Raw genomic sequence first — 27,087 nt, forward strand, 5'->3', positions numbered from 1 at the left:
TTGGATCGAACCACAAATTTAGAAGCTTTCTCTATCCATCATAGACCTTTCCAATTCACCATCTCTTACTACCATTCAGTAATATAAAAAGGAAGAATTTATGTCACCATTCAAGGATAAGCAAAGAAGCATCATCTCTCCAAGCTTTTGCAAAAACAATTTAACCATGTCTTGGCATTTATCATTTCTGCCCAACTTCCAAGTGTTGACTTATGGTACTTGTCCTTCAATAAATTGGAAACCAACAAACATAAAACATAAATACATTTCAAGCATCCTCAAAAGCCCCATGGCATAGTGACAACATCCTTATCAGACCTTGGTCTTGTTCCAGTTCATAATCAAACTCCAAGTCCATATTAGCATTAGCCATTAGCATATCCATTAGCAGTACAATTCAAATCCAGCATGCAAGACTGGAATTTTATTCCTTATTATTAAAAGAAACTCTCCTGTCTCTAAAAACTCAATGACTGAGCAGGGTATTCATTTGTGAATAAAAAATGCATTACAACCACAACCAATAAAAAAAAAATTCAAAAAATTCAAGGAGCATCTGTCCAATATAAGATAAATTTTCATGATTGTGTTCAAAATGTTCATGAAAAAGATTAATTTGAGGACCTGATGTAGATACGCACCCATGGAGCAATCCATACTGATGGAGGGCCTGTCGAGAAAGTGAAGAAAACCCTAAATGGACTCAAAGTTGTAGGGGAGAAGATAAGAATAGCACAAAGAGGGGGAAAGGGGTCACACGTCTTGCACCATACCTGGTACTAAAATCTTCAATTCAATTCATCATTCAAAATCTGCCTAATAACTTGGATTACAAGCCCTTATATAACTGAAAATTAAAACTTGCCTAATAAAATCTAAAACTGAAATTAGCAACTTCTAATTACTTCCTAAATTCTAACTAATGAAATTAAAAACAAAATAAACTCAAATTGGTAACTCCCTAATTGACTAACAACTACTCAAAATAAAAGATTATATATCTTTCCAAATAAAATAACCCAATATTTCCTAAATAAAGTAAATCCTAAAATATTCTATTAATCCCAAAAAAATCAAATCAGATCCGGTTCGTCTCGGCTGAGATTGTCCGAAGGGTCAACCCGGTTCAACCTCAATTTTGCATCAACTCCCCCAATGTTGAGAAAAACTCGTCCACGAGTTTTAAAAGACAGGGTCAGAACCACTCGATCAACATCCACGATGATTGGCTTTGATAGGGCTATAATCCAGCACATCGTGCTTTCACCTATCACAATCTCCTGATGGTCACCAATGAATGATATGACTTTGATTGGAATCCGATGTTGGGGTTTCACAACTAAAAGTGGACAATCGATCAGTTCTTCAGATGCAACCTTGATCGGACCGTTAAGTTCATCTTGATCGTCACGTCTAGTGTCAACCGGCGTGTCTACCACTAACCCGTCCTCGATCATGTTGCACACCTTATCACATAAGCATTTGGTACTTTCAGTAAGCTTTTGAAAATCTAATCGAAGTTCCCGAGATTCCCATTGAAGTTCCTTCATTCCATCATCAAATTTCTTCTTAAGTTTCTCAATAAGAGTAATAAATTCAAGGAGAAACACCATCGAAAGAAAGGATTTCGTAGGAAGTTTGCTCTGGTACCACTTCATGGAGGGCCTGTCGAGAAAGGGAAGAAAACCCTGAATGAACTCAGAGTTGTAGGGGAAAAGAGAAGAATAGCACAACGAGAGGGAAAGGGGTCACACGTCTTGCACCATACTCGGTACTAAAACCTTCAATTCAATTCATCATTCAAAATCTGTCTAATAACTTGGATCACATGCCTTTATATAACTAAAGATTAAAACTTGCCTAATAAAATCTAAAACTGAAATTAGCAACTTCTAATTACTTCCTAAATTTTAACTAAGGAAATTAGAAACAAAATAAACTCAAATTGGTAACTCCCCAATTGACTAATAACTACCCAAAATAAAAGATTATATATCTTCTCAAATAAAATAACCTAATATTTCCTAAATAAAGTAAATCCTAAAATATTCTATTGATCCCAAAAAAATCAAATCAGATCCGGTTCATCTTGGCTGAGATTGCCCAAAGAGTTAACCCGATTCAGCCTCAATTCAGCATCACATACCCATCTGGGTATCCAGACAGAGATGAATCGGATCCATATTGAGTCCTTAGTCTAGTAGGATTTTAGAAATTTACTTTATTTAGGAAGATTGGCTTTTATTTGATTTTATTCACTTTATTTTAGCAAATTGGGTTCACATACAATTTAGGGAGTCCTAGTAGAGTCGGTTTGCTTAGTTATGGTAGTTTCCTTATTCTAGTTGGTTTCTAATTATGTCTTATTTTCCCTTTATATTGGTTGTAACCGGTGGACAAAATTAGAGAATAGAAAATATGAATTGAGTTTGAGTATTGAGAGCCTTAGGGCTGTGTGATTCTTCTCTCCCCCCTTTCTTTGTGCGATTTTCCCTCTTCTCCCCAAGGCTACTTCATCATTTGGTATCAGAGCCGAAGGATCCCCATTCCCCCAGCAAACCCCCTCTTTGCTATCGATCCCTGCCCTTCACAAACCAACCACCGCCTCTTCTTCCCTTCCCATTCTCTGCTCTTGTTTCTACCGGAACTGAGGAAAGCCAAAAAAAAAAAAAAAATCGATTCTTCTGATTCTGTCCAAAGAAGAATCAACCCCTCTCTCCCCCAACTTTCTGTGATCGAGCCCTTTTAGGGTTCCGACAGCCAAAAAAAAAAAGCAACGACAAAGAAGATCGTTGTCCCTGGATTCTGATAGCAGCGACAAAGAAAAAAAAAAAAAAAAGACTAGATGAAAAAGACAAAATCAGAATCCAGAAGAAGAAAAGAAGAGAGAGGCAGCGCAGAAAAGAGAAGAGAGAATAGCAAACAGAAAAGAAAAAGAAGAACGAGAAGAAGAAGAAAGAAGAAGCAGAAAAAAAAAAACACATAAATCAGAAGAAATAGAAGCAGAGAGATAAAAGAAAGGAGAAGAAGGAGATAGCGGGAAAGAGAGAGAATCATACCTGGATTTGCGCCGTCGACCCCAACTCTCCAACGTCTTCAAGGAGAATTACTGGCCCTCTTTTGTCAGTAACATAAGCTCCACCCCTAGCCTTTCTTTTTTACTCTCTATTATTCTGTTTTCCCACTTTACCCCTTCTTCATCTTTTAATTCCTTTTATCCCATAATTCTCCTTATTTCCAATTATACCCTACCTCACACGTGATACATCTTTTTGTAACTTAAACTGAATTTCAGTATTTACAGTTTTGCCATCACCTCCTCGCTTTCTATTTATTTACCCTTTTGCCACTCACTCCATCCATAGTGATTCTAAATAGAAAAACCTAACCAATGGATCTCAATCTTTTATCGGATATCCATCAACAAAGGCAATTGATAATAGAGAAGCTCGATGAGGCTCAACGACTTTGCATGGATTTCAAATCCCTAGCACACTCTACCTTCAACCATGTGATCTCAGCCGCTAAACAACAAGTAGACGAACCAGAAGATGAATCACCAGTGGTAGAAGATAAGATGGCACTGTTGGAAGCTGAAGATCAACTTGTGGAAAAATTTAAATTGAACCAATCGATTTTATTTTTCCGAGTCACTATTTCATTAATGAGCTTCGCGTCGTGGATTTCATAGCACTTGATCATGGTTTCGATGGTGACTTCATACAGGCAAAGATGGATACTGATCAATTGGTGTTGATTCTCCCGTTCTACAAAACTCATGGACGAGTTTTTCTCAACATCTGAGGAATTGATGTAGGTACGCACCCATGGAGAGATCCATACCCATCTGGGTATCTGGACAGAGATGAACCGGATCCATTTTGAGCCCTTAGTCTAGTAGGATTTTAGAAGTTTACTTTATTTAAGAAGATTGGCTTTTATTTGATTTTATTCACCTTATTTTAGCAAATAGGGTTCACATACAATTTAGGGAGTCCTAGTAGAGTCGATTTGCTTAGTTATGGTAGTTTCCTTATTCCAGTTGGCTTCTAATTATGTCTTTCTATTTTCCCTTTATATTGGTTGTAACCGGTGGACAAAATTAGAGAATAGAAAATATGAATTGAGTTTGAGAATTGAGAGCCTTAGGGTTGTGTGATTCTTCTCCCCCTTTTCTTTGTGCGATTTTCCCTCTTCTCCCTAAGGCTACTCCATCAGGACCAGCATAAAACTCTCAAAACAAATTTGAAGCGAAAGAATTTCGATTCAAATAGACCAGATACTTCCTTGAGATGACAGACAAACTTGACATACAGCAATGCACATGATCAGAAGCAACATGTAACACCCCAAATCTCACCTCTACATTGGCTGTGCACAAGCAAGAGTAATAGACTAGAGAAGCCAATTCTAGCTTGGTTGGTAGCAATGGAGTGCCAAGAAGGAAAGAATGACCCAAGATGTATCTACGCCTTCTGCCAACAATGTTGGAAGAAACAGCAAGAAAAGTGGGTCAATAGGTATTTATTAGTAGCCTATCTTAAAGGTTAATAATAAAAAGGGATTAAACAGACTCAAGAAGAACCAATTTGGCTCAATAGGTGGGAGAATTCATAAAATGATAATTGGCTTGTTGACTAGACAAAATGCCAGAATTGGCTGAAATGGATCTCACATTTGGAAATTGAACATGTGGACCTATTTCTAAGGGTCAGAGATAATTAATTAAGATAAATAATAAAATATGTAATTAAAATAATATTTTAAGACAGGTACCATATAATTAAATAATATTTTAAGATGGGTACTATACGCAGGTATATACCCATATAAATAAATAAATATATACAAGGGGAGAGATATAATGTAATGAATTAAATAATGGAATTATAAGGATACTATAATTAATATGAGTATACAATATATAATCTGAAGTTATAAGTATATAGATATATTATTACATATAGTGTAAGTGGGCCACTAACTTTGAGTTAGTGGACCATTAAGGTAGTGGGGCTATTTAAAGGCCACCACTAACTCTTTCTCTCAAATCTCTCACACTCTCAACCATACAAGAAGAAGATAAGATAAGGAAATCAGAGAAGAAATTGATTTGCTTGGAAGATTGCCGCAAGATTCAGCAAAAAGGTAAGATAATCTCACCTAGATTAACCTGTAACAAGAAGGATTTTCAGAAATTAAAAAGGGTATGAACTGATTTTGTGTATGGAAGGAAATTCTAAAAATTTCAGCAAGTAAACTTGCAATATAGAGTTTTATTTCTCTGATTCTAGATGGATGGAATGCATGAACTGATTTAACAAAAAGAGGCATACACCATAGCCGATTGGGGTTAGAATGTGAGGTTTCATACCTAAAACCTCAAAACAGTGAAATGGCTTAGAGAAGAAGTGAAATCTCTCTCTGAATTCTGTTCTTTGATACTCTAATGGTGCATGCAAATTAATTAAGGTCCAATCTCTTACATGCATAGTAAAATTTGTGATGAAGCATGCATGCAACTTAAGATTGGAGATTGATCATGATAATTTGATGATTAATTCATACTTGTGGATGGAATTTTGAGAATATGAGGTTTGATTATGGAATTTTCTGCTGAATTGGGTAATTAATCATAATTAATTAAAATGGGTTAATGTTGGATAAATAAAGTGATGAAATTGAAGTACTTATTCACTGTTGTGAAAATATGATGCAAAAAAAGGCGATTAATGACAAAAGCAGATATCTAAATTAGTAGGGAGTGACATAATCGATTTTCTGTAGAATAGGCACAACCGGTGGGAGACATCAGGCCGGCCAGTCGAGCCAAAGTCTCCAACCGGTTAGGCTTCCGGAGACTGCTTTGCCCTTAAATTTTTACAGTGAATTAAGGGTCGGAAAGAAGACCTGTAGGGCTTATAGGAGAATAATAAATTACTCTATTAGGGTATTTTTAAGCTCTAAAATCTAATTAATTAATGAATGTATAATTGTTGATTTTTAGGAATTCTAAATAGCAGTGAGGGAACCAGTACGGCACCAGGAAGAGTGATAACTGTGTCAGATTGTCCAGGTGAGTGGGTGCCCTTCTTAACCCCCCATTCTTTTGGTGTGTTTGTTTATTGTTGTTCATGCATTAAATTGCTTGTGTATGTGCATTTGCATTTACCTACATTTATTCTTTGATGGTACTAATGTGATGGAATGGGATGGAATAGAAATGAGAAAGGTAAGACAGGTGAGATGGGTCACGTGCAGATGCCCATGTTTGCATGTGTGATTGCAATGATTGGTTGTGCATCATTTAGAATGTTGGGTTAGGTATCACAATCCCAAGTGCTACACCCCTTGTCCGTAGGGGTTAGGTACGGACTAATCCAGAATTATGTGGCTGCCTGATCAGCAGTGCACTTATGATGAGATGTGTGGTATCAATTATGGATGTGAGACAGGATACGACGTACTATATGCCTGTGGATATATCTATGATACGGGGTTACTTTTAGGGGTTAGCCGGTGTGGCCTGGGACCCGTACCGGCACTGGCTGGCTCCTGCCTACGACGTAGCTTGTATACTTGAGGCCCAACATACAGGGTAGGGTATGCCACCTTCATTGGTAGCACTTATACCCATAGGTGATGAGACCTAGTAATGGATTAGGAATTTTGTATAGTTAATTAAATGGACTCATGAGCATCATTCTCTATGTGTGGAGCATGCATTGCATATGGATGTGTGTGCTTGTTCTCCCCCACCCCTCACTGAGCATTACCAGTGCTCACCCTTTCTATTTACTCCTTCTAGATGTTGAGGTTGAGATAAGTGTTTTTCCGACTTCCTGCTCTGATTATGAGACAGTGGTCATGGATAACTTGGCCAATCTTCAAGAAGATGGAATCGACCATGGACCCGACTATGAATGCGACGACTGCGCCTATGGAGGCCAATACTTCTGAGGAGTAGACTTACCAGGGACTATTCTTTTTGTGTAAATATATACTTCCGTGAAGATCATACTTTTTGAGGATCCGAGCCTTTTTGGAAGATGTCTTATTTTGCATATATATATATATATATATACACAGTTTTTATGGTTCAAACTACAGGTATACATGTTCATACTTGGACCACTATAATATAATGGGCTGATGTAAATAGCTTGTGAATTGTACATATGATATCAGATATCACATAGAAGCACTGGGTGAGTATGAATTATTTATTTGATTTTATATATCCGCTAAATACTTTGATGATCATGACTCTTAGATATATGTGGCTAGGGTTGGATCCTGGGGAAGTATCTGGCTGACTGGATGCGGTAAGGTATCCAGTGCCGGCATACCTGTGCCAAGAGAAGGCTGGGTGTGACACAGCATCACATGAAAGCACATACATACAAGAAGACATTGGAAAGGCAAGGTGCTTTAAACAGTATGGATCAGCAAGCAGAAACAATGCAATGTTTTTTTCACAAGCATTTACCTTCTGTATTGCTACCCAAGAAGGACTGTACTTTTTGTGCGGCCTAGGAAAGACAGGTTGAGAATGGATTGCCCACAAATCTTCTGGTCTCTGAAAAATAACTCAATAGTAAGAGTAACATCAGCTATAATAGAGAATAGGGAACAATTATGCAAAGCAAGAAGCAGAGGCATCAAAGATTTAAAAATTAAGATTTTTAAGTAACATATTTCTTTGGGGGGATAACCTAATGAAAGCAAGTAATGAGTGGCTGCTGAAAAGCCAAACAAAGAACAATGTCAGAGAGAATTTTAGAGATTCATACAATTTTTAATTAAGAATTATTAAAATCCTTCCAGAGATAGTTTTTAGCTCACTATGGCTTAGTTCCACCAATGTAACTTCTAGCTCACAAAGTTTGGCCAAATTTATGAACTGACCTCCATCTAAATTTAAAGCTTTAAGCATTATATGTTCACTTAAGAAACTAACAACCTAAGGTTTTTTAGCACTTAATGATGCAGATTAATAACCCAAATAGGCTTGTTTTATTAGGAATAAGCCTAGGGTTGGGTTGTATATGTGTTGGGCCTTCAATCCATGTGGTTTAGAGTGTATTGGGCCAATTTTATGGGTCCAAAAAAAGGGCTCTAAGATTGAGTACGGGATTACTAGTTAGTTTCATTTTCTTATTAGTTTCCCTTTTAGGTTGGCTTGATGGGGTTTATTTAGTTTCTAATTTCAACATTATTTAGTTTCCAAATTTAGTACTTAGTTAACTTCTAATTTCAGTACTTGTAATTCTTAATTTTTATTTCTAGTTTTAATAACTAGAAGAGTTTCTATTTTCTTTAGTTTCCTATTTCAGTTTTTGGAAACTAGAGTTAGTTTCTATTTTCTTGTAACCCTATCATTATTATAAATAAAGGAGAGCCCTCATTAGTAGAGCCTCGATTTATGAATGAAAAAAAGAAGCTTGCTGTTATGCCTCTGCTGGGACTGCTGTGTGTTTGATCACAGTGGAAGGGAGTGGTGTTTGATCCATTCGACTCCTTGCAGTGGGAAGCCCGGGAGGATCTGCTAGACTGCTACAAGTGTTCTCTTCTTCTTCAAGTGTTCTTCTTTTTCTTCTTATTATATTTTTCTTCAACCATCTCACGTAAGTGATCTGATCCTCCTGTAAAACTGGGTTTAAGAAGTCCAGATTTCTCCCCCACCGACCTGTACTGATCTAAACATCCAGCCACCTGATGGCTTTGAGTTTCTGGTCGAGTGTTACCCTTGCTGTATGGAAGACTCAATCCAATTTTTAGAGTAATCTGACCAAGGAGTCGTTAGTTATAGAAATTATTCCTATTCTGGCCGATTGGAGTTTTATGCCCAGAACTGCTGTCTGATCTGTGTCGGATGTGGAGGTTGAATTCAGCCCTTACATCTCCAATGGATTGGACCTTTTAACTGGTGATCTGAGTTTATAATATGCTATCTAGTATTCTGCTATAGACTTTTCTGAAACTGTTGGGATCGACTGCAAGGTTCCAGAACCTGCAGTCTCGGATTTATTAATATACTGTTGTCTTAGGACTGTGGATCATTATTCCTGTTGATTTGGACCTCTAAGAGTCATATGAAGCTCCTGGTTATGTTTATTTAATTACTGCTGTTCTGTCCTAATCAATACTGCTGGTCCGAGATCAATGGACTGCTGATTTGTTATTGCTGGTATATTGGGTACTTGGTTGTTCTTTGGTTTACAAGATTCTGTTGTTTGGGTCTAGTTTGGCTTGTCAAACCTAGTCCTACATTACTTAATGCATAAGAAATTAACACGATTATAATGAGAAATGACCATAATAATGATGAGAGCACAAGGGGCATGAAAAGAAACTAGATCGATACTCTTTTTCAGAACTATTCCAGCTTCACTGTCCTGGATTTGAGCCTTCTATGGAGCTTTAAAATGGACCAAAAATGAGGCCTAAAGTCATTGTCCATTGGGCCTATATGTAAGCCTCATCAAGCCTATAACAGGACAGCCCAAGAACATGTTGACATCCTCACAGCTTTCAATTATCCCAAGAGGATTTCAAAAAGATTTACCAAATACATTTAGGAACATGGAGTTGTATCAAGTTTTGGAAAAGTATATCTACGAACTCATTGAAGCTTAAGTAATTGAACGGACTAATCTGACTTTAGAAATTTCTTTTCCCTCTTGATGAAATCTCCTAAGTATATAATCATATATGATCCAGAACTTCTCTTTAATTCACAAGTAGCTCTATACTTCTATGTCCAGAGATGTTACAGGCATCTTTTATGCACATAAACACAAAAGAAAATATCTTCCTCAAACATAGTGATAATGTTTCTGCTTCAACCATCAGGGGGAAAAAATACATAACACTATTCTGGTGGCTTTACCAGTGTCATTTTTCATCTTAATATTGGCACAAGTTCATTTATATGAAACAGTTCAGAAAAATAAAGCCATAAAATATTGGAAATGGTACATTCAAACAACTACAACATAAGCATAATGGAGGTTCTTAAACAATGATAACGACATCAGTTAGGTCACTGTAGTCTACAAACACATCACAGTGGCAAAAGTGTACCTTACCAAGTTGGCATCTGGGAGCTCTCGAACAGCTTCATCAACATTTTCTGCAGTCACTTTCACCTGGAAAGATAAAAACAAATGTCGAAGTAATGAAAATCATAGAGTATGATGAATACCATTTAGGCTGTAATTCTGACAATTTTGTAGGAAAAGGACCATGAAAGAAAACTAGATCAAAACTTTTTCAAGATTTGCTGTTACTCCCATATATGTAATAGTACCTTTTTCTTTTTTTTGGTAAACTATATGTAATAGTACTTGGAGTACACTAGCTTGTGATATGTACTGACATGTGACATGCACATCCATGTACAGCATGGAAATTTATGGAATTCTTGTGTTTTCTAGTTATATCACTATCATTTTACAGACATTCATATTTTTTTATGAACATATAAATAATTTCCATTAGTATAAAGAAAACATATACTGTAAAGTTGTAAACAATTAAAAGAAAAAAGATAATGCAAACCTTAAAAGTTTCGGAAATTTATACTCGTGAAAAGTGGACAGAATACAGAAATTTAAACCGATCTATCATCTACCCACTAAAACCTGGACCTGGATCTCATCTTTATATGATACTAGGATTACGGTAAAGTTGATGTTCTCCTAAAGAATTTTCAGCTGGTGCAGTATGTGAAATAGCAAGTCAAAGCTGAAGGTGCTGAAAATGTTAACTCCTTTCTTCATTTCCTGGGAAACTTAGAAGGAAAGAAATGATAGTTCTCATAAAAGACATAACGTCCTCAATCTGACAGACTCAGAGCTAAATCTCAGATAGCGTATCAATATTGGAAATTTTATTTGTTCCTGCCATTTCTCCACTCCTTGAAAGCATAATCTCAAACTCACAGTTTTATACTAGAGCAGTGGCAAAGAATAATGCTGAGATGCTAAGGGGGTTATACCTTTAGCAGGAAAGTTCAAGTTGAACATAAATTCAAACTGTGGCAAGCCAGGACAGCGGAAGGATTAGCTTAACCAGACATGAACGAGGTCTATTCATCACAATGCTTATGGAGGACCACCTGAAGATTTTCGATTCTAATTGGCCAATATGAGGAAGAGTAAAACAAGAGCAAATTTTTTATCCAATGTAAGGAGGCATGAACAGTTTGAAGTAAAAGTTTTATGCTTTGTTGGGATGGTGTGGACTGATGAGAAACACCTAAAACTGCATTTGCAGTTTGTGAGAGAATTTTCCGGAAGTTGTTCCCATTTGCCATCTGTACGGGGATTTCGAGGGAACATAGTAGAAGAACCTTCAATGACATCTCTCAGTTACATAGAATACTTGTGGATTGTCATTAATTTTAAAAGAACTCCAAAGGTGGCTAAAGCAGTTTTTTGACAGCAAGAATGCGTTCATTTTTTAGGGATCATGAACATCAATAAACCGAACTTCTTCCCTTCTTCTTTGTACATAAGTATAAGAGAAATGCTACTCACCTTGTCTGTGTAAAGCTTTACAACCCTTTTATAGAAGTTTCTTGTTACCAGTTGCAAAAAATATATATATATATATATATATATATTGTCGGATAAGCAAAACAAAAGTGCATACCAACTTAGCACTTTGCATTTCTGTCGACTCTGAAAGGCGATTCCGAAGGGGTTCAACATGATCACTTCCATCTAATTGCACACCAATGAAGTATTGAAGCTCACCCTATAAAAATTCTATTTCTGTCAGCAAAGTATAAAGAAATGCTGCATCATAAGTGAGGCAGTGCTAATGAGGGAATAAGACAAGAATCTGGACTAAAGATATCAGTCACCTTTTGATCACGCATAGGTTGCAGGTGGAATAAATTCCAAAATTTTTTCCCTGTAAATCCAATGTTTCATTGGTAGAGCACATAACAAGAATAAATGTGAGACAAATTATGAAAAAAGTAATGATTAAAAAATACATCGCAAGGAGAATATATTCTTGTAATCTGTTAATCTTGCATGGGCACAATGTCATTTACAATGGAGTTGTAACATGACAATTTCTAGCTTTGCTTACCACTCTTGGTGTAGTTAATCAGCTGAACAGTAATTTCTTTCTGCTCTCTTATAGCATCTCTTATTTTGGAGACAGTTCCTTGATCTGTTTCAGGTCCTTGAAGAAACCTACATGCACACGAAGCTTAAGGATGAATATAGGACAATATTGCAAAGACGAGGCTCAAAACACAAAAAGCATAAAATTATAGAAAAGCTATCAGTGTGTCAGTTGGAGATACCAGACTAAAGTGAACTTTTAGGGCCTAATAAGACCAGCACAAATATAGGACTAACAGTAACCAACTCCATGCAGTCCATACTACCTATCCATTGCACCAGGAGAATGATGGCAGTGTACATATATTAGGCATAGGTATCAACTTCCAACCTAAAATCAATGTTCAAGATTTTGATGGGTTTTATCGAAATTTCGCGAAAATTTTCTGTTTCGACACATATTGAAACGAAACTAGGTGCAATACCTGGAATCATGGTTCAAGGTTTCGACCGATACCGTCAAAATTTCCCACATTTTGACGGTATCCCAGGACAAAATTTTGACGGTATCCCAGGAATCCAATACCATATAGCATGTGACTTTTAAAAGCCACTAGTTTCAACAGGTATCGACTGAAATTTGGGAAATTTCGAGTAGACCAATGGGTTCAACCCTTTAGGTTAAACAAGCCTTTATAAAACCTTCTTAAATGGGAAACCAAGTCTTTTTATTTCAAAATTTCGACCCTCACCCCATATTTCTTCTTTGCGAAGTCGGAAACTTGGAAAAACACTCAAGATTTTACCCTTGTGTCATCAAATCTTCATTCTAAGCTTGGATCTTGCACATTCATAGCAAATCTACCTAAGAAAATGAGCTTGGACCAAAAAGGTATCCATCGTATGGTGTATATGCCGGTGGACCATCCTTCGAGAGCACCGGTTCATTTGGATATTGTGATGGGTATGGATAGTATGGTGGATCTTCTACATCATTTAGACAGGAGGGTAGTTCAAGCGGTGGGTCATCTTTTGTTGACAGTATCTTTGGGTATCCATCCCAACCTTGTGTGCCACATCCACATCCTATCACTGTGACAGTCATTTACTAGGTTGGGATACCTAGCTGATGTTGATGAGGCATCTTATAGATGGGCAGTGACGGACTACCAAAACAATTAGGCCCAAAACATGTCATGGGATTCAAATGTGGTGCATAGCGGCTACAACATCTGCACTGGTACGCAGCTCGTGGACTAGAACCGCTTAAGACACTCTACTTGGAATTGACTTTTGAGTGTTGAGTATTGAGTTAGTTGACTGTTGAGACTTGAGAGATAACTCATAATTTTGTATTATTATTATTTATTTTAGATCCTTTGCATTATGTTTTGTTTGTTTTAAAATTTTAATCATGTTTTCACATTTTTAGTTAGTAACTTATATATGTAGTTATGCAATATAGTTTCAATCAACGACTCAACGTACATTAGCAAACTTTAGTTCACACCACAAGTAAGACTTTAGTTGTTTTTTCCATGAAACTAATTATATGAATGGGTTAGAAATGTCTAAAATAGGACGTACACAAAAAATAGGCAAAAAAAAAAAAAAAAACACATTTTGGGGGTGAAAACCAAAGTTTCCACTAATCGGAAAAAATTCTCTAATTTCTTCGAAATTTCCCAGAATTTGACCGAAATTTCGGTCTCCCCAGGGGTCGAAACCCGATATTTTGAACCTTGCCTGAAATGTGAAATATTTCGATCAAATTTCGCAATTTCGGTGCAATTGCGATAAGATATCGGGTTCTAGTATTGTTTTGACCAAAACGATACAATGCCATAACATAAAATGTAAAGTTTTGATTGAAATTTCAACCCTTTTAGAGCATATCAGCTCCAAAGGGCTAGAAAATCTGATTGTTTTTGTGATTTTTAGCCAAATCACTCCCATATCTTTGTGGAACAAGGTGCTGACCAAAACTGGAACGCATTTACAGCAACGTTTAGCTACATTTCAGAAGATTTTTACAAGCTTCAAAGTTGAAGGTATATTATATTTCCCCCCCCCCCCAAAAAAAAAAAGGTAAATACTAGTGGTCTTTCAAATTTTTATATGTTAGACATCGTAGATCGGTCTACAACTTCACGGAATCAGCTTAATTTTCTTTTTTTAAATACTTCTAAAATTATCCAGGAAGAAAAATAGGGTTAATACTTAGTTGTTGGAACTCAATTTTATATATGATAGATACCATTGGCCCTCTACAGCCTCATGGAGTTTTTTTCCTGTCCAGAATTAATTATTTTAGATTTTAGATTTTAAAATATTACAGAAAAATCGGTGAAATAGGAAAAAAAATATTCTGTTTTGTTATGAAAATCTTTAAAATTTCTGAAAGTCTTGTTTCTGTATTTACAACTGAAGATGATGATTAATGTCTCATTCCATATTATTTTTGGTAACTTAGGGTTTTTTTTTTTTTTTTTTTTTAGATGAATGAAAATATATTAAAGAAAAAAAGAGAACAAAACAAAAACCTCAACGGTTACCTAAAGGCAAAGGACAACAAAGAAAAACAAGGGAAGGGGGGCAAAACAACTATCAAGAAGAATATAACAAACTCCAAGGGAGGGAAAAATTATAATCAACCCAAAAAGGCGAACACCAAAACTAGAGAGGGGGAGAAACAAGGGGAAAATCCCAAGCCAAGGTCAGACGCCTATTTCTAACCGACGAAGCCAGAGCCCATCCTATTCACAAGCGAGAGTCAATTCGATCATGCCACACAGGATAATGACCATAGTGCACGTGCCCCCACATGTGCAGGATACTCAAGAGGCATATGCCGCCAATTCAAACCATATGAGGATGATAGCATGGATATCGATGTTACAAGCTTGACTGCCACTCACAAAGGCCTGAGTTTAGAGGAAAGTAGTGTACATGGGGAATGGCGTATTGGCGTGCAACATCCTTTGCCATAAAGAGCACCAACTCTGACTACACTGGATATGGTGGGTGTTAGATCAGAAAACTGACCAGTGATTGATACCTACATCCTACACAAGTAGATTTGGTCAAGAGAGGCCCGGAGCAGGCTCCAGGGACTCTCCAACACCCAAGTCAGTCTTCTTTACATCAGTAGTATAAACGTGATGAGGAGAGAGCAACAGTGAGCAAACCAGTGAGGTGCCCAAACCTTGGGACCCTCCCTCTATTAATAGTGCGGGCTAGGGTAAAGTTCCACTGGAAGGCAGTTACTTACTCCCCAAGGTGGCAAGTTGATTGGTTTATAGTTCATCCCACAATGGGTTTCCTTGTTTAGGTGTGGTAAGTCCTTTCCATAAGTGGAATACCTTAGTTTCCACATTCGGAGATATTGAGTCTGAGTTTAAGTCTGCCAAGAGGGGAAGGTGGAATCTCTAAGCGATTCCACGATCTGAGGCGATTTCTTTCCTTGTAGGTTCCTTCAATTTCCATCCGGGTTGATTGCCAATGGTTGTCTTCCAACCACGTGTCAATCGTCCATTGGCAAGTTACTTTTAGGTATATCAGTGGGTATGGTGGCTATGGGCAATATAGCTCTTTTTCTTCATTACCCTCTTGAGATTGACGGTCAATCACACGATGGGTCATCATTTGTGGGAAGCACCTTCTCATACCCAGCCTCCTAACCATACATGACGACGCCAACTCCACATCCACCATTCAGTTACAGTGGCTCTCAATTGAGTTATTTATAGTTCAGAGATCTATACTCCACATCTCCAATTTGTTGACTATGACATCTATAAGGCTCTTGTGGAGGACTTTGGGTGTTTCTTCTAGCATATTATGTGATGCAGATATGGTTGCCCTTTCTTGGTTGGACCAGCATGACCGGCTTTGGAAGCCAAGAGCAAAGAAGAACCGGTCCAAACCAGGGTTTTGGTCCAACAAGGGTTGAAAATAAAATTAGTAGTTTACTTAGTATTTTATTTCATGCTTTTATTTTCCAAACTTGAACGTAGGAGTAGGATTTATTTCCTTACTTTGGTTTCCTTTTTATAGTTGTTTCCTATTTTAGGCTAGTTTCCATTTCAGTTAAGTTTCTAATTTCATGTTCCTATTTTCCTATATATTGGCTGTAATCGATTGAAGATTTAGAGAGTGATTTTGATTATTGAATGAATATGTTGAGTTTGTGCACTAGTGAAGTGTGTGCTTCTCCTTTTTCCCCCTCTCTACTCTGATTTCCCCTTTCTTCCCTAAGGGTTCTCCATCAACTTGGTATCAGAGCCGAAGGATCCTATTCCTTCCCCATCTTTCTTCTTCCTTCCCATTCTCTATGTTGGTTTCCACCGATACTGAGAACAAAAAAAAAAAAAAAAAGAGCAGCAAGGAGAGAGAGTCGACGAAGAAGAACAAAAGAAAAGGAGCAGAGAAGAAAAGAAGAAGAAGAAGAAGAAGCAAGAAGACGGGAACATACCTATTCCGGATTTCCTCCATCACCGCCTGTTATGCTCAAACATCCTGCCAACCTGAAATCTTGCTTCAGCCTTCTCGTAAGCCGTTGTTCCCATCGTTGGAAGCGACCCCTGCTGGTGTTGATTCCATCTCTGAGTAAGAGATCCCCTCCTCCCCTTTGTCCGTGAAGCCCCCAACCCACGATCTTATTTTTCTTCCTTCTTTTTATTTTAAATTCTTCTGACTTGCCAAAAATACCCCTCCCTTTCTTCCATTATTCCCCTTTTTGTCCCATATTTTTTTTATTTCCAATTAAACCCCTGTCCCACACGTGACGTGACACACCCTTTTGTGGTTTCATTTGAACTTCCAAAATAAAATTACAATTTTGCTAAAAAAAAATTATTTACTATTCTGCCCCTGCCCTTTAAGCCTCCAGTTATTTACTATTCTACCATTATTCATTGAGTGTTATTTTGTTAATCATCACCATGGTAGCCAATAGTGAAGTTGTTCAACAGCTGAATTCTTATAGAGGAGAAACTGATACAAAATTTGATGCCCTCACTAACATGGTCACGTCCCTAAAAACAATGGTGGAATCTATGCAAGTTTCCATGGGATCCATGCAAGTTTCTATTGATCGTTTGGTGGCAGCAGATAAAGGAAAGAGTCCCATTTAATCTGGGGATTCTTCCAACACCACTCCACAGGATCCGTCAGTAACACTACCACCACCACCACATCATACACCACCACCACCACCTCCACCACCATATGGGACTGGTAGACATAATGATGAAGCAGAAAGAGCAGTAAAATTGGATGTCCTTGATTTTTATGGAGACAATAATCTAGAATTGTACCTTAACTGGATTCATAGCTTAGATACATTCTTCAGATGGTACAGGATGACTGAGGCTCGAAAGATCCTATTTGCAGAGGCCAAACTGAAAGGCACGGCCCGAGTCTAGTGGATCAAGCAACAACAACAGAACCGAACCCGAGGCATTGGTTTGGTCACTACTTGGGCTGAAATGTATGAAGTCATGAATCGGCGATTCTTGCCTTCTGATTACAAGCAACGCATGCATCTCAGGTTTGCACAGTTGAAACAAGAGAATTTGACCTTTGAAGAGTATGTTGCTAGATTTTATTATTTGGCCACTCGTTCTGACTTTGAGTGGGATGAAGAAGTATTAGTGGCACAATTTCACAATGGTTTGCACCCTCAACTTAGTGCTTCCCTTGCATCTAGTCGATTGCCTACCATGGAAGACGTCGTACAAGTAGCATATCAGGTTGAGGAAAGTCTGAAACGCCCATACAACCGAAGAAATTTTGCAGATACTTTTTCTCGAGGTACTAGTTCCGTTTAGCAACAGCCTCCTACCCAAGAGAGGTCATCTAGCAAACCACAGGCTAGTGCTACATCTATGGCCTCTTCACGATCTAGTCGGCCGTATTCTCCACCTATCTTCACGGCCTATTCGCCCATACTCACCCCCTTGGCGTGGTTCAGATAAACCTTCTGATTCTTCAAAAGTTACAGTTCGGTGCTACTCATGCCATGGATTTGGGCATACCAGTGCTCAATGTCCCAACCGTTTGGTTGCTTTTATTGATAAGGATTCTCTATACCATATATTCCCGAAGAGCAACTTGGTTCTGACACAGTTGATTTGAGAGGAGCGTGCAATAGGTGAAGTCAATGACACTCTCAGTGACGAAGACCAACATCCTTTTTATGTCATTCGTCATGTGTTAACCACTCAGAAGGCCACCGAAAATGAAGATTAGCGCCGCAGTAGTATTTTTCAGACTCGTGTGAAGTGCAATGATCAGTTGCTAACCTTGGTCATTGATGGAGGCAATTGCACTAATGTTGTCTCTGAAGACGTTGTTCGTAAGCTGGGATTGAATACAAAACCACATCCTAATCCTTATAAGGTTGCTTGGGTGAACAACACTAATCTCAAAATCACAGATAAGTGCTTAGTCACATATTCTATTGGTGGATTTAAGGATACAGTTCAATGTGATGTCCTCCCTCTGAAGGTGTGCCATATCCTTCTTGGTCGACCTTGGTTGTTTGATAAGAAAGTACAGCATTGTGGCTATGCCAATACCTATGCCTTCAAGCATGCCAACAAAACTATGAAGTTTCATCCTGCCAAAGATCTCACTGAAATTAAGCTCAAGAAGATGGTGGGCTTGTTCCTCATTCAGCGTATTCCTTCAGACGGTCTCCTCGGTCCTTTCCCTAACTCGACGGAGTCGAGTTCTTTTCAGAGGAGGAGAGTTGATGCAGATACAGCTGTCCTTTCTTAGTTAGACCAGCATGACCGGCTTTGGAAACCAAGAGCAAAGAAGAACCGGTCCAGCCTAGGGTTTTGGTCCAACAAGGGTTGGAAATAAAATTAGTAGTTTATTTAGTATTTTATTTCATGCTTTTATTTTCCAGACTTAAACGTAGGAGTAGGATTTATTTCCTTGCTTTGGTTTCCTTTTTATAGTTGTTTCCTAGTTTAGGCTAGTTTTCATTTCAGTTAAGTTTCTAATTTCATGTTCCTATTTTCCTATATATTAGCTATAATCGATTGAAGATTTAGAGAGTGATTTTGATTATTGAATGAATATGTTGAATTTGTGCACTAGTGAAGTGTGTGCTTCTCCTTTTTCCCCCTCTACTCTGATTTCCCCTTTCTTCCCTAAGGGTTCTCCATCATTATAACATGGCCAGAATTTGTGATACAAATTGGAGGATAACTTGCTCCGGAAGTAGCAAATTAGCAATAACAATCTGATAGTGAGTTTGATCCTGCTCAGAACTTGATGTAGTATTAGGAATCTAGGACGAGCGGAGGGGTCCAATGTAAACTTGCTTGTCTTCAATCTTCAAAAAGTTTGTAATGAGCCATGTATAACATTTGATATTTATGAAATGGCTTATAATTCTATGTTTATTCACTCATAATGCATATTTTAGTTGTATTAATTGAATTATGTGTTCTGCTAAAGAATATATACAGTAGCGTACACCAACCTAGGGTCCGAAGCCAAACAACCATTTTGGGTGTTTTTTCCACAATCCAAGGGTTCTGCTATGTTTAAAGAGCCTAAAATAGGGATTCCTTAGAAGTTTCAGAACTTAATTTGGAAATTTGAGCCTCAAAACCATCAATCGAAACCAGCAACCAAACCTAGGTTTCGGTCGAAATCTCAAGGTTTTGTGAAATATTTTGGTTTCGAGCCAGGTCAACCGAAACTTTGAAACTTGCCTAAAATACCTCTTCATGTATAGAAATGACATGGGAATGGAAATTCTCCATATCATACATGGTTCTGCCTTCCAAAACTTGTACTTATTTATGACGTCTATTTCCAAGCATATGTGTGCATGAAAGATAAACAAATCCTATTGAAAATTAAACACATAGAGTTAAGATTTTCCCATCCCATACTAACAAATAATGTTTCCTACTATAGCCAACGACATGAGGAAAATCTCATACCGGCAGTTTCTTCCAAGGATTTCCTCCCTAGTATATTCTGTCAACTCAAGAAAGCTATCAGACGCAAATATCTGCACAACATAGCACCATGTTGATCCATTTTGGGGGAACAATTGGAAAAACACAAAAGTTTCAAATGCATGTCATATATATCAGATCCAACAATGTAATTCATGATAAATGGACACAGTATCATCCAAAAATTAAAGTGAAGTTCATATGATTATAAGTGTCCATATCAAAAGTAGATAGATGATACATATAGATCCATCCTTATGACAAATCAAGCTTTTTCCTTCCTACAACTCAAGCTGATCTTGCATGCATATGCACAACTAGAACTTCCAAAGCCAAATACTCTCCATCATTGTATGCTTGTGGGACAAAGGGAACAAAATAGAAAGAGTAATGGCTCACGTCCAATTTATGGTTTGAAATTTTGACCAAAATGTCAAAATTCAAGCAAAATATTTCAGTTTTTACAAGGGTCAAAACGAAATGGCAATCAAAACTTAAATAATTACATGGGAAATTCAAAAAAATATTTTGATTTCAGCAGGGGTCAAAATTCCACCGAAATCCAAAATTTTTAACCTTGGATCCATTACAGGTTCTGGTAAACCTGCAATTAACCCTTGAATTTAACCCTGATCCACTCGGCAGAGTATGGGGGTGGGGGAAGTTCAATGAAAATTTCAAAAAACTAAAGGCAGAGAAGATAACGAAAGGTAAGCGCACACTGAAAAAATTAAATGGACATAGAAAGTATGGAACTAAAAAACTGTAAAATGGCACATCAAAGTATAAAGTAATATAGCAAAAGCCAGCCAAAAGAAAAAAAAAAAAATGCTTTCTAAACCTCAACACTTACAATTGGGTTATCAGGAAGTCTAGGATCTGTGATCACAAAATTTTTTTCAATGCGTTCCAATGTTGTGGCTAAGTCAATTCCTTGGCGTATATCCCTTTCTCTTTCCACACGATCCCAACTGTCAGTTCGTTGCACATCTTTGGTCATCAGCACTTCTGGCTCAATAATGGGCAAAGGATCATGCCTCTCTCCTAAGCTCAGAGACCGTCCCTTAAACCTGTAATTATGGATTCAAATCTTGCATCAAATCATCTTCAAAAAGGCAGCCAAAATAAAGAGATAGAAATATACATTTACACAAATAATTGACATAATAATTTGTATGTAGAAATATACATTTACACAAATAATTGACACAATAATTTTTACGCTTATGTTAACCATTAGAACCTACTTTAGAAAAAGTTAAAGTCTTACACTAATGCAAATGAAAGTCCTGCTGCTCTACAATTCACCAAATTTCAGTTGAAGACCAACTTGTCATTTATAAGAGTCCTCTTGATCTGCTTTCTGGTTTCAGGATTTCCAAAGGTTTCTGGCTCTTTATGGGCATTAACAGGGCCACGATGCTAATGTATGTGGTTAAGATTACTGGTCTAATCAGGTTTATTTTGGGTGGTTTCTTTCTGGATTTTAAATTCTGGTAAATTTTGATCAAGGAAAAGGTATTCCACATGTATTTAAGAGAGTTGTTGAATTTGGGCTGAAAAATTAGTAACATGATCAGCCAAATCAGAGAAGGTGTTTTAAGTAATAGAATTAATTATTGGAGACTACCATAAAATTATATCTCAGCTGGTTACAAAAGTTCGTAAAATTTAAATTAAACAAAAAAAAAAAACAGCCACCTTGCATCCCAAAAGAGGCCAAAAGGACAACTGCAATTACAGCATATGAGCGTCACTTAGTATAAAATCTAAACAAGATCTATAGGATCGAAGTTTTAAAGCATAATATGATTAATATCAAATAAAGATCTAGAGAAAATATCATACAAAGTATAATTCAAAAAAGGAGAACCGGAATGTCATTTATTTCTTCTTCATATTTTCTTTTTCAACCTACCACAACTATATGGAAAATTGAATCAGAACTCACGGTACTCACCCCATCAAGGAAATTCGTCCTGATTTCCGAGATTTGTTTCTAGCATCTTGACAAGATTTCTTTCTAGACACATCACTCCGGGCATCCACGTGAGAAGTCCGTTCATCCAGTGTGAAGAGGTTCTCTGCTTCCAACAATTTTGGAAGAGAATAATCAAGGTTAAATTTCTCTGGCTCCTCAGGCTTGCCAAGGGTCTCATGATCTGTGGCATGAATATGAGCTTGTGGGTGCTTCACAGTCTGGACAACCTCTGTGATGGAACCTAAGGCCGTCTCCTTCTGGCGTGCTGACATCCGGAAACAAAATAACATCACATTAGGGACAAAGATAAGCAATTGTGGTCATTGTCAAAAGACTACATTAGATATGTGTTCTAACCATCATAGCGGATCAGTGACTTAGGCAAGCCATTTGGTCGCAAAACCTTTTCATTCAAGCCTTCAGTGTATTTGCTGACCTCAACCTGCATCCTGCAGGAATAATTCAAGTGGTTTGCGCAATTCAGGAGAAAAAGACAGGAGTTTCAACAAAACAGACAGAAGGAGGATACTTGCATTATTGCATACTAAAAACTGTCGATCACAACAGCATAAATGCATTTAGTTTGAGAGATGTCAAAACAAGGCAAATTCTAAAACCAGATACGTGAGGAGAGTAACCGTTATTTCAACTAAATGAAAATTCAACCATATGGAAAAGATAAAAAAAAAATAATAAAAAAAAAAAAAAAAAAAAAAAAAAAAAAAAAAAAAAAAAAAAGCTGGGTTAAGTTATTTCAACTAAATGAAAATTCAATGAACCGAAATGTAAAGGGGGGGAGGCAATTTCAGATTAAACAGTTGAAATACTATAGCTCGGAAATTTGGAAACTGTTGAACAGTGAGGGTGGACAACTCAGGAATTCATCTCCAGCCGTTGTTGGTTCCGTCCGTTGAAAGAATAGGACCTTATCGGTTCTGGAGCAACGATAGCAGAGGTCACATAGAAGATAGAACTACAACGCCGCCACCGTACAAACTCCGCAATGAAGAGTTTATCTTTCATTCCAGCCATGGTCGGTGTCAGTTTGAACGACAGTTCATTCCTCACTCGAACCCACCATTATCAGGACTATATGCATTCCGAAACCCTAGGTCCCGCTAAGATACAGATATCAATCGGCTCCCCAGTCTCATGTGGATACCCAGATACACTCCGCTCCCGACCATCAGCTATCGGGTGTCAAGAAGAAACATAATGCCAGAATCTTCAACGGACAACGATCCTTGTTACGACTTCACGATCAAACCATAACAATTAACAACAGCAGAGATGGCAAGTGTCTCTTATGATTCCATTTCTCTTTTGCTTTTGTTTGTCCTGAAGAAGGCAGTGGGCAAGTGATAGAGCTCTGCCCAAATGAGTGAGGAGAGTAACTGTTATTCCAACTTCCATGTCGGTATTCTGGAGTCCTATTCTCTTCGCGCAGCTTTTAGGCTTTTTTAACCGTACGCAGAAACGAAATGAAAAACCCGTGCCAAAGGCAAAACTCCTGCAGCAAACCGCTAACCGCTATAGATAAGTGCTTCCCCAGCCTTGCTACCACTGTGGTGGTTACACACTTAACACCGACGAGGCCGATCCCGATTCTGAATCTGGCCAAGCCAGCTCCGTCAATCCCCTTCCCCGATTCTAAATCTAGGGGTAAGGCATATTTTGACCGACCCTGATTGATTTCAATCCTCCAATCGGATCCCAGGACTGATTCATATCCCCCAGTTTCGGGTTTTAACCCATCCCCATTCCCCACCAAAAAAGTTATCATTGGAGCAAGGGATCCGCTGCCATCAAGTAGAAAACAGTTGGGAAGTGGCTCTCTGCATCGCTCCCTTTGTGCGTCTCTCTCTCTCTCTCATTTCTCAGAATAAGGGGTAAAAATGCCTTTTCAAATAGATATATGGGAACACTGATACAAATCACGCTCCCAGATGGGGTTATTTTCCCCATATCAGTCTTATTTTATCTACATGAACACCTATTACTTGTATCAAAAGAAAATCTGTAAGCGTGCCTAGATGCTTCTCAACATTCGAATTCAATGGATATTTCTGTGTGTGTGTTTATATATATATATATATATATATATAAAGGTGTCGCAAAAGGAGGGTGGGTCTCTTAGTGATGTGATCATGTGATTGGATTTTTTGATCACCAGAACATTCTCACCCATTATTGATGAAGTCAAAACCATCCCTCCTTAATGCAAATCAACATTATTAATGACAGAAAGAGCATAGAAACTACTCTTCTCCACACCATTGGGAGTGATTATTCTCTGCAGTGATATAGTGAGCGTCAGATGGTTGAGAGGATCGCGTGTCTATATGCTCTTAATCATCCAAAGCTCATTGCATCACTGCACTCACTGCAAATGATGTTTTTGCCACCATTGGTGCAAGGAACCTCGGTTTTTCTTTTTTTTCTTTTTAATCCAGAAAACATGAATCTGACTATCATCTGAATTACTGAAATCATTTATCAAAAAAAAAAAAATTTTACTGAAATCAACATATTGAAGGAAAATCCAGCTTTTTACAAGTGACTGCTACAAGGCCGCCAGATAGGATTATTTTCCATAACCGAAGATGCAAATTTAGGTTTCAGAAAGCTAGCTATCCATTCTAAGAAGTCTTGAGGTTTTCTATTAACATTATCAAAATATTTAAGTGGTAAAAGTCACAGAAGAAAAAAACAGAAGAGAAGGGTAACATAATACTGAATCAATGAAAATAACTTACCCTATAAATTTGATAACCTTCCCACTGTCATCTTTTATTGGTGTGATGGTGAGAAGATTCCAGAAAGGGGTGGCATTCTTCTTGTAATTCAAGAGCCTGCCACAATAGCTTTTCCCTGTTCTAACAGCTTCTCTAATTCTTGCAACTTCATTCTTGTCAGTGTCAGGTCCCTGAAGAAAGCGGCTAAGAAAGGAAGAGTTTTAACACTATCAAATTAACCATTTGGAAAAAAAAATTCACAAACTCTTTTATCTCTTTTCTTTTTTTCTTTTTTTTTTTTTTTTTTGAAAATAATGAAGAGCACTAAATATCCCGTGTGAGTGGTTTAAGGTGCGTCTAGTGAGTCGAACTTAAGACGTCCAAATTTACGACTTATACTAAGTTCATTGCTCACCAACTATGCTACCCCCTTGGGTTCACAAACTCTTTATCCAATTACACAAAGAAATTGAATAACCTTTTGGCTTCTTTGCATTAAATTGTGTCTTGTCTGCAGTTAGAATTCATATGCACTATCATTCAACTACAAATGCTATAAAGCAATCCTTACCAGTTCCTCCCAATGACTTCCTTTGTAGAATAACCAGTCATAGTGAAAAAGCCAGCACTTGCATACACTATAGGACAGTCCGGTTTGGAAGCATCTGATACAACAAATGTCTGCTGTAGTGAAGCCAATGCATCCTTCAGCTCTTGTGAGACCCGAGGGAAATTTGGATTTGATTCTCCAGATGACCTTGCAGATTCTGTTGATCTCTCCCTTGAATTTCTGCTTCCATCTCCAGATGACCTTATTCCTACTAATTTGGAATTACTTGTTCCTAACTCTGGCTTGACTACCAAGCCCCATTCTGCTACCCTTTCAGCAATGGAAGCTTCATTTAAAATCTGATTAGACTGTCCACCCAGTTTATTTGACTCCAAGAGGCCATTGTCTATCTCTGAACTTCTATCCGGCTTTGCTTTGGCATCCTCTGTAGTCATCTCTCTCTCGAATGCCATCCACTTACGAGCAGTTTCCCTGTCAGAGGAAATCCTTTTTGCTCCCTCATGCATCTGCTTTGAACTATGGAGTTCTGCATCCATGGTTTGACCTGGTTGTTCAACATAATTGATGGATTCAAAGACTACAATTGGATATTGTGTCTCTAGTACCAGTGATGGATCATTTGCCAATGATGAAAGACTAGAGAAAACTTACAGAAGATGAAATCAGAAGCACCAGTCGATCTTGAGCTTCAAATTTTGAACTCTTCAGAGAACAGAAGCCTCCAACGAGTAAGTACACCTGCTTGAACCAAATCAGATAATCGTATCTGTTGGAGATAATTGAATTAGAATACATAAAAATCTATGAGAATTATCGTTAAAAATCATTGATTCTGCTCAAATCATATCAATCACGCTTTGAAAACAAACATTGAATCCTTAAAAGTGACAAGATTCTACTGAAATTCATCCACTAGTATTCAGATTATTAGAAAAATAATTTCCTTTCGGATCCTAGAAAGAAATTGACCAATATTTTCATCTACTGAGAGAAATCTCAGTTGAAGAAACACAATTCAATCTCACACAATACTAAAAGAAAGTCTTAGAACCAAGAAATTCGAAATGGCTGCGATAAAAGAAAAAATTGTTCGAGAAGTACATGAAAAAAATTGTTCGAGAAGTACATGAAGGAATAGCAAAAAGTGAAGGAATTCTCACAGTTTCAGATTCAGAAGTGTTAATTCTCTCAATGTTCAAAGTTCCGATGCTACTCTCGTAACTTGGATTCACCAAAGCTTCATTGGAAACAGAGCAGTTGCTTCCGTTTGTAACGGTTAAACGAACTTCTTCATGCAAAAAGAGCTTAACACAGCTCTTGGTGCAGTGACTGCTTCGATTAGTTTAGAAACTTTCAGCTTTCAGTAACGGTTTGATCATTTTCTTTACTACTTTGATCATCAATTTAATGCTCGAATTTTCTGTGTAGAGAAAGAAGTACAGGTAGAGAGGAGATAATGTTCAACTATCACCATGAAGCACGAAAACGAATCGTGGTATTCAGTTGATACACGTCAACATGTACAGGCGACTTATAGCCGTCGACCTTCTATCCTTTTTTGGTGTGGCTTTGTTTAAAGTCAATATTGAAGTTGATTTTTTTTTTTTTTTTTTTTAAATAGTTTTGAGTCTTTTTGACACTAATGATATTGGGAACCCACCCCCAATTGTTGGTGAAACAAATGAAACAAATGAAATTGGAGCCAATCTGACATGGCTTGAAATGTACATGA

General features: G+C 37.6%; 1 protein-coding gene across 7 annotated transcripts in view; it reads right to left on the bottom strand.

The window, feature by feature from the left end:
- The window catches only part of LOC122073328 (phototropin-2-like), a 54,921-nt gene extending 28,065 nt beyond the window's left edge, over window positions 1–26,856 (bottom strand). For 2 of the 7 annotated variants that reach the window (XM_042637901.1, XM_042637897.1), the window contains exons 1-13: window positions 26,516–26,846; window positions 26,007–26,121; window positions 25,356–25,899; window positions 24,806–24,988; window positions 22,407–22,498; window positions 22,029–22,314; window positions 20,922–21,138; window positions 20,051–20,121; window positions 12,106–12,212; window positions 11,873–11,922; window positions 11,659–11,763; window positions 10,092–10,151; window positions 7,490–7,579 (exon numbers count right to left, since the gene is read on the bottom strand). In XM_042637901.1, coding sequence (XP_042493835.1) covers window positions 7,490–7,579; window positions 10,092–10,151; window positions 11,659–11,763; window positions 11,873–11,922; window positions 12,106–12,212; window positions 20,051–20,121; window positions 20,922–21,138; window positions 22,029–22,314; window positions 22,407–22,498; window positions 24,806–24,988; window positions 25,356–25,891 — 1,797 coding nt within the window. In that variant the 5' untranslated portion in view covers window positions 25,892–25,899; window positions 26,007–26,121; window positions 26,516–26,846. Of the gene's footprint in view, window positions 1–7,489; window positions 7,580–10,091; window positions 10,152–11,658; window positions 11,764–11,872; window positions 11,923–12,105; window positions 12,213–20,050; window positions 20,122–20,921; window positions 21,139–22,028; window positions 22,315–22,406; window positions 22,499–24,805; window positions 24,989–25,355; window positions 25,900–26,006; window positions 26,122–26,515 lie in introns of all 7 variants that reach the window. The other 5 variants (XM_042637899.1, XM_042637898.1, XM_042637900.1 and 2 more) reach the window with 5 other exon arrangements.
- Between the last annotated feature and the right edge of the window lie 231 nt (window positions 26,857–27,087).

Source organism: Macadamia integrifolia, chromosome 3, assembly GCF_013358625.1.
Source record: "Macadamia integrifolia cultivar HAES 741 chromosome 3, SCU_Mint_v3, whole genome shotgun sequence".
NCBI lineage: Eukaryota > Viridiplantae > Streptophyta > Magnoliopsida > Proteales > Proteaceae > Macadamia > Macadamia integrifolia.